At 38.0% G+C, this 8,310-nt stretch overlaps 2 protein-coding genes across 2 annotated transcripts; both read left to right on the forward strand.

The window, feature by feature from the left end:
* Nucleotides 1-2,527: 2,527 nt before the first annotated feature.
* LOC117638879 (5-methylthioadenosine/S-adenosylhomocysteine deaminase-like) lies at nt 2,528-6,003 on the forward strand. Its single transcript, XM_034374041.1, has 10 exons — nt 2,528-3,026; nt 3,103-3,275; nt 3,403-3,561; nt 3,735-3,884; nt 3,975-4,118; nt 4,358-4,514; nt 4,622-4,794; nt 4,958-5,013; nt 5,370-5,472; nt 5,716-6,003. Exons 1-10 carry the CDS (start codon nt 2,813-2,815, stop codon nt 5,803-5,805), a joined length of 1,419 nt encoding a protein of 472 aa, XP_034229932.1. The 5' UTR covers nt 2,528-2,812; the 3' UTR covers nt 5,806-6,003.
* Nucleotides 6,004-6,731: 728 nt separating this feature from the next.
* Nucleotides 6,732-8,310, forward strand: LOC117617485 (BAG family molecular chaperone regulator 6-like). The gene has a single exon (XM_034346906.1). The coding sequence runs from the start codon at nt 6,953-6,955 to the stop codon at nt 8,141-8,143; it is 1,191 nt and encodes a 396-aa protein (XP_034202797.1). The 5' UTR covers nt 6,732-6,952; the 3' UTR covers nt 8,144-8,310.

Raw genomic sequence — 8,310 nt, forward strand, 5'->3', positions numbered from 1 at the left:
TAAATTTTGTGGGATTGAAATTTTCTTCAGTCTGTCAAGAACCTTGTTGTAATATAGCGGTTGGTATAAATTTTTGTATTTGTATTTTGAGCTTTTAGATTCCATCTCAATCATCGTGCTGCTTGCAATATGATGAAGCATAAATTATCATATGCAAATTAGGGGTAATTAAGAAATTGAGGAGGTTTCTTGATAATGTTATAAATAATAGAGATTAGGAGCAAGTCGGTAGCAACTTGCAAACAAGGGGCTAATATATGCTAAAAGTAATTATGTCATCTTCTTGTATGATATGATTTGATGAAAAGGGGAAAGATAAGATCACGAATATTTTAGGGACCAAGCTATGCCTGGGATATGAAGAGGGCTGAACCCTACGTTAATTGACCCCTCGCTACAGTCCAAATGATTCATTACAACTTAATATTATCAAGACACAGACTGTTTTTGCAATTTGATTAGCCACCTTAAGGTCGGTAATACATAGGTGTCCTGATTGATAGTTATATTTCATTATCTTCCTTTTGCTAATCTCAGCAGTTTATGTAAGGAACCAGGTAAATCTAGTTCTGGTGTGGGTCGGAGAGAAACTTTGGTTGTTAGCGGTGGGATCAGCGGCCACTTGTTGTGTTCAAGAGAAGAATTTATCTAGTGTAACAGCCACTTGTTGGTAACGTAATATTATTGATTCACGTATTATAATATAAATAAATAACATGATTGATATTTCAATCACCTAAAATATAATATTAGTTGATTGCATGCCGTTCCTCTTCTTCAATCAATATAGTTACGCCACTAGTTTTTCTTCTTTTTTACTTTCATTTAATTATTAGTTTTTGTACGTGATTGGTGTGATGAATGCATGAGAGAGAGGACGGAAGAAATGGGAATATCATTTACAGTTTGTTTAATCGTATGTGTTTGTTTAATTGTATATAATCATTATTTACAGTTGGTAATTGGTTATATAATAATATATATAACTTGGGTTGGGTATGAACGCAGCAAATTGGAAGGGTTTTAATTAACAATCTCGTTGAATACTGGTGTTTAATTTTAATTAAGTTGGAGATAAGTTGGTCTTAATTCTTAATCAGCAATAATAGCTAGCTAATGAACCCACTTCACAGTTCACACACCATTGAAAATACGTGTATACTACAATCCCATATCCATTATGTCACCACCACGCATGCCATTCATCAAAGTTGACATTAGACTTTTCTTTATTTGTTTTTCTTTTTATTCTTCTTCTCATTTTGTTTGGTTGTGCCAGAATACTTGGTTCAGGCCTGGTGGAGTTGGTAAACCCATTTCTTTAGTAACAATAATGCTTTTGTTTTTTTTGTCAAAACAAACATTTTTAATTTACTCACTCTATAGTTTGTCAGCCGAAAAATAATAATAATAATAATAATAATAAAATAAACAACTAAGGTTCGTTTGATAACCATTATAATTTTAGTTTTTAAATTTTTATTTTTTTGTGTTAGAGTATAGAGGAAAATGAGAGTGAAAATAGGACTTAGGATGAGATTGAAAGAGAGGATGAGAGGGGAGGATGGTAGGGAGGAGTAACAAAAATGAAAATAATTTAAAATATATTTCAGTTTTTAGTTTTTGTTTTCACTTTTGTTACTTCTCCCTCCTATCCTCCCATCTCATGTTCCCTCTTAATCCAATTTTTATTTTTATTCTCACTTCCATTCTTTCTATTTTTCCTCTATTTTTTAGCGCTAAAAAAAAATATATAATTATCAAACGAGCCTTAAAATTTTGTTTTATGTACTCCTTTGCTTCCAGAGAATTGACACTTGATGCCCTACACGACCAGGTGCTGCTCTATCCGTTCACTAAATTGATATGGATATCTTTTATTTGTTTGTTAGGTAGAAGTCCAAAGATAGGAAATTGACTAGTTGCCAAAAGCAAACGTCCCAAAACAGCTTAATTTCATTGGAGGACATTTATCAAGCGGTAAGATGCATGAAGTGCTTGGTCTAATATGTTTATACTCTGAACAATTCAAAACACAACTATTTCATTTTAAAGTGTCAACTGCGTAAAAGAACAAAAAAGAACATAAGAGTACATGTACAAACAAAATTCTCTATAGATGAAGATATAATATATATAAAAAAAGGCATATTGGCACACCTATAAGGGTAGGTAGGGAGGCTAGTTGTAAATATAATTGACAAATATTATTCTTAGAAGATAGATTATGGATAAATTATTGAGTGATCAAGTCAAAAAAAAATGGAAGGAGCAACTGATTCAGCCAAGACTTCCATACAAGACCAAAGACGCCATACTTTCTTTGGTTTTGAATAAAACATCTTTTCCAATAAAAAAAAGGGAAAAAAAAACAAGAAAGAAACAGAGAGGGATAAGAGCCCAACAAGAGAAAGGGGCCCAACAAAAAAAGAGCGAAAGCTACCGGGAAAGGGCAGCAAGCCAACAGCCAACAAACCAAAACCAGGGTAACCAGCGGCAACCTTCAAGTCATTATGAAAATGATTTACACAAAAAATATATGAAATTGAAAGAGCTAATATTGGGCATTTGTTTAATAATAATAATATAAATACCTTTCTGCTTTTAGCAATTGGGGAGAAAAAGGTGCAGATTTTCCTATACAGATGAGATTAAACGAATTGAAAATATGGAGCCTTCGAAGGTGATCCTTCCTTTTCAATTGAACTCTACTTTGACATTTGCAACAAAATCGCAGACTCCATATTTTTAATTCGAAAGGCGCCGTAAGAAATCCACAAGTATAAGGAGGGCGGGTAAGATTGAGAAAGCGATGGAGGCGCAGCAGACCAAATCAGTTGCAGTAACTATACTTCACAATGCCACCATCGTCACCATGGACCCCGACGCCCGAGTCTTCCGCAACGGTGGGGTCGTCATCGAGCGAGACGCAATCGTAGCCGTCGGTCAATCTTCCGATATTCTTCACCAGTTCTCTTCTCTCGCCCATCAGATTTTCGATCTCAACGGCCAAATCGTCCTCCCTGGTCCTCCCTCCCACTGGTTCATAATTTCCATGTTTATTTTTCAAAATACTGAAATAATTGAAAATGTTTAAAATAGGATTGATCAACACGCACGTGCACACATCTCAGCAGCTGGGAAGAGGGATAGCCGATGATGTGGATTTGATGACTTGGTTGCACCATCGGATTTGGCCGTACGAGTCCAATATGAGCGAGGAAGATTCATATATTTCCACTCTGCTTTGTGGCATTGAGCTCATTCACTCTGGTGTAAGCTTTCTCTTTTCTATTAGGTTTTTTAATTTTAATTTGTTTTTGTTTTTGAGTTGCCACAAACTAGTGAGCTACAAATGCTGAATTTGAAGGCCTGTCATTGGCTTTCCTTGTTTGAATTTAGGTTACTTGTTTTGCTGAAGCAGGAGGGCAACATGCGTCAGGAATGGCAAGGGCAGTGGAGTTACTGGGCTTAAGGGCATGTTTGGCTGAATCCATCATGGACGCCGGTGACGGCTTGCCCGCTTCTTGGGCCAGTCGGAGCACCGATGATTGTATCCAGGTTTGAGCATATACTTCTTGACTAATGACATAACTTGTATTCTAAGTTACTCGGTTTTGGTTGGTTATGTTTAGCTGAAATTAATGTTCTCACTCACTCACTCACTGTTCAAACACTTTAAAAGAAGAGCTCACTCACTCACTGAAATTAATGTCCTCACTCACTCGGCACAGTCTCAAAAAGAGCTTTACAAGAAGCACCATAATACGGGAGATGGACGCATCAGAGTGTGGTTAGGAATTAGGCAAATTATGAATGCAACTGATGGATTACTGCTTGCAACAAGAGATACTGCCAAAGAACTGAAAACTGGCATTCACATGGTACTACTCATTTATCTCTCTACTTTCTAGGATACATTATGGTTGATGTTGAAATTTAACATTCACTAAACTCATGTTTCCAATGCTTAGCATGTTGCAGAGATAGCATATGAGAATCAATTTGTGACAGAGACGAGAAAAGTTGACCATGGAACAGTCACGCACTTGGAGAAGATACAGTTTCTTCAGGACAATTTGCTAGCGGCTCATACAGTTTGGGTTAACCATGCTGAGGTGAGTTGCTGTTTCTATTCTTGTGTTGAACTAATGCAAATTTGGTAGAACTCATCAAATGGTTTTTCTTGTTTGTACTGTCTTATACACAAAATAAGAGTAGGATGAGGCTTGTGTTTGTCTAACAGTTAGACCTTATGAGTTTTCAAGCCTGTGAAGTGTTATTTATGCTATTATATTGGTTAAAATCTTGTTCTTATATTGTAAATTGGTATGTAACTCTTATTCTGTATGTTTAGATTGATTGCCTTTCAAGGGGCGGGGTCAAAGTATCTCACTGCCCCGCTGCTGCAATGCGAATGCTTGGATTTGCACCTATTAGAGAGATGCTTGATGCTGGCATCTGTGTCTCTTTGGGAACAGATGGGGCGCCCTCAAATAATAGAATGAGCATAGGTTGCTTTCCTGATTATTCTTGCACCTCTTCCTTATTTCTGGGTTTGAACGTTGGAAAATTTAATGTTTGGACCTGGAATTTCATGCTTGAATTTTCTTCCTTCCAGTTGATGAGATGTACCTGGCTTCTCTGATTAACAAAGGACGGGAAGTTCATACAAATGGGACAACTGATCCTACCGCTCTTCCTGCTGAAACAGTTCTCAAGCTGGCGACTATAAATGGGGCAAAATCAGTACTCTGGGATGATGAAATAGGATCCCTTGAGGTTGGGAAAAAGGTTGGACTTTTGGCTCTGTTTAGTTTCTCGTGTCTTTCTTCATCTCTCATACAACTTTCTCTTTTACTTAAGTCACAACATATGCATTCGTTATATCCCAAGTTCCCAACAAATTAATATTTTTAAAAAGGCTGATTAGCTTCCTTATTCCATGATATGGCAGGCTGACTTGGTTGTTATCAATCCTTCCTCTTGGACCATGGTTCCTCTCCATGACAGGTAAGAACCTTCCTCAAAGGAGTGATCCTTAAAATTCATATATGAAGAAAGATCTTCTAACTGGCTTCTAACAATTTGTATCCTAGTATGTTGCGGATTATGCATGTGTCTAATATTCTTATACAGACTTTTTGACAGTTTCCATTATCATGACTCATGATCAATGGGATAGTTCAAGATTTATGGACTAATGTGTGGCCATCAGTCAGGATTACGCTTTTCTAAGTCATTGTTTGGGTTTTCAGTGGATATGGTTCCAATCTAATAAGCGATAAATTCATAAAATTTAGCTCCATTTCTTTTCCTGCAACATACCTATTCAGGTAGATTAATATTTTGCCATACTACATATGCAGCATTTCCAGCCTCGTGTACTGTATGCGAACTGAAAATGTAGTGTCTGTAATGTGCAACGGTGAGTGGATTATGCAGGACAAGAAGATTCTGAATGTGGATGAGGTATTCTGTCATACTTTTCTCTTATTAAACGATCCGGGTTGAATAAAGACCAATTGTGGATAGCCAAGCCCAATTTCCACACAAAATTAACTGTGAATGTGCTAGACAATAAAGTTAGCTATGTTTGCTAGTTTGGTTTATGAAATAGTATGCTAGTGATCCATATGTTACGATGCAACTGGATTTTCTGCAAGCGACTATATAAACTACAACATCTCATCTCTCTCTCTTGTAACTGAACAGGAAGAAGTTCTTTCAAAGGCGAAGGATGCTTCGGCAGAACTTTTAAAACGGGCAGGCATCAAAATACCAAGCAGAATGAATTTTCTATAATGCTAGAACTGTAGAAACGGTGTTCTAATTGCTGTTCTTCCTCAAAACCAACTGTTGCATGATTTTGATATTTGATGTTATATTCTATCAAAACCCACAGAGACCTAAGTTAACGACCCATGATGTGAAAATGTCACTTGATCAAGTTCAACATTATCCCTCTAGTTTTGTATTAATTATTTGAGATATTTAGTGATATACCCATTTCTAGCACTAATATTATAAATAAACCCTACACAATTGAATTCCTATAAACAAACCCAAAAAAAACCCAAAAAATGATAGCTAGCCTTATTGAATTTAATATTGATTATTAAATTACTTTGATGCCCTATTGAGTGCTTTGGGTATTTTTATGAGATTTTGGGGTTGGGCTTGTTTTAAGAAATTGATGGCAGTTTTGTAATTTATAAGAAGTTAAAAGCTTTTTTGTTATGTTGTAAATGGGCTTTGGGTGTGTTTCTAAAGTTCATTTTATATAGGGTATTTTTATAATTTGGGCCCCTATATTGGGTATAATAGTGAATCTCCCTTATTATTTTCTGATCCGAAGAATTATGTGTGTAAATCAATATTTTAAGATATCAAAATTTAGAGAGATTTTGGTTACGTTAGCAGTTGGGTTTCTTGTATTAAAATTACTTTAAATTACCACCTTTTTTTTTTTTTTTTTTTTTTGGGGGTCAGAAAATTACCACATAAGTATTTTGGATTTGTATAGGAGAAGGAGAAAGGAAGAGCTTTCCAGCCTTTACATAGAAAACAAATTTCCTATTTTTTTTCTTCTGGGTGAAGAAAGAAGAAAATTAATCCCCCTTGGTAAAGAGATTCTACGTGGCAGGGTATATATAGGAAGCACGTGATCACGTGAAGTCCAAATTTGACGCGGCAAATAAGAAGAATCGAAAGAAAGCTAGAACTTATATTCTCCTTTACAAAAGCCCACTCTCTAGAATCTTACTTGAACCTTCTGGAACTTTCCCGCCCCTCCTGGACGCCGATCAAATTCCTCCTTTCTCCATAAATACCCGAAACCCACTTCCTTCCTCATCGCCAAATTAGAAAGTTTCCCTAGAAAACTATCTTCTTCTACACTCGAAGTTGTCGTTGTAATTCGATTCAAGATTTGAAGATTCTTGTCCAACCCATGGATAATTCGTACTTCAAAAGACACTGGAATAGTTTCGCGCCACACCATGGCTACTCCCCGAGCTTTCGCCAAGTCCCAGTCCAGCGCCAAGCGACGCCGTCGCCGAAGGTTGTCTCGATCCCGGTCCAATTCGTCGGGTTGGAGCGCAACCGGTCGGCCTCGGCACAGAAGATCCAGAAGGCGTTCAGAGGCTTCCAGGTGAGGAAAAGCGTGAAGAAGATCGCGGCGATCAAAGGCGACGTCGACGAGATCGAGAAGCGGATTTCGAAGAAAGAGACGGTGGAATTGATGAAAAGGGAGGCCAAGGAGCGGTTGAAGGTGAACGAGACGCTGATGAGCTTGCTGTTCAGGTTGGATTCGGTGAAGGGCGTCGACCCTGGAGTTAGGGATTTCAGGAGGGCCGTGATCAAGAAGGCGATTGCTTTGCAGGAGAGAGTGGACGCTGCGGTTGCTGATGATGATCATACTCTGGGTGAGGTTGGGGAAGCATCAGGGATTGATAATGGGGAATCAATTTCTGAAACAGTTGGAGGAGCCGTGGAGGATAAAGATTCAGGGGAGGATTTTGAAGGTGGTAAAACGGCCCCAGTGGATCAAACCCAGGACTTGCAATCTGCAGCCCGTGAAGAAGATTGCAATTCAAATGCAGCCCCTAAATCTCTGAATGGAACTCTGAATTTGCCATCTTTGGAACAAACTGCTGAGACAGATGGAGTGACAAATGTGAATGAGATTAGAGAAATTGTTGGAGATGAAAGTGAAGAAGAAGGTGAAAGTGAGAGCCAGTCTGTGTCGTCGTATAATCCACAGAATTCGATGATAGAGGATGCTGAGGAAAATCCGTTGGTGAAGCAAGAGGAGGAGGAGGAGGATGGTATGGAGATTGTGAAAGCTGAAGATGAGGGAGGCAATGGCATTGGATTTGGGGTTAGAGACAGAGAGGAGAACAAGAGAAGCAGAGAGCTTCTGGAAAGGATGGTGGAGGACAATGAAAAGATGATGGGTATGATGGTGGAGCTTTTCGAGAGGAATGAGATCCAAACTCGGATGCTGAGCTCGCTGTCGCAGAGGGTGGAGCAGCTAGAGAGAGCTCTGGTGTGCGAGAGGTTGAGGAGAAGGAAGAAGAGGCAAGCAGCTGCTGCTGCTGCAGATTTCGTACCCCAAGATAATAATGCAAGAAAACAATAAATTAAAACTTTTTTCTTTCTTTCTCTTTCGGTTTTGTAATTGTAAGTTGCTCGTGTTGCTCTTGGATTTGAAAATTGTTAATGTTTTTTGCTACATTGATTTTGTGAAGTTGATTGGATCAAGTTATGATCTTGTTCTGTAACCCTTAACCTGTAAGGCGTTTTCAA

Source organism: Prunus dulcis, chromosome 1 (assembly GCF_902201215.1).
Source record: "Prunus dulcis chromosome 1, ALMONDv2, whole genome shotgun sequence".
NCBI lineage: Eukaryota > Viridiplantae > Streptophyta > Magnoliopsida > Rosales > Rosaceae > Prunus > Prunus dulcis.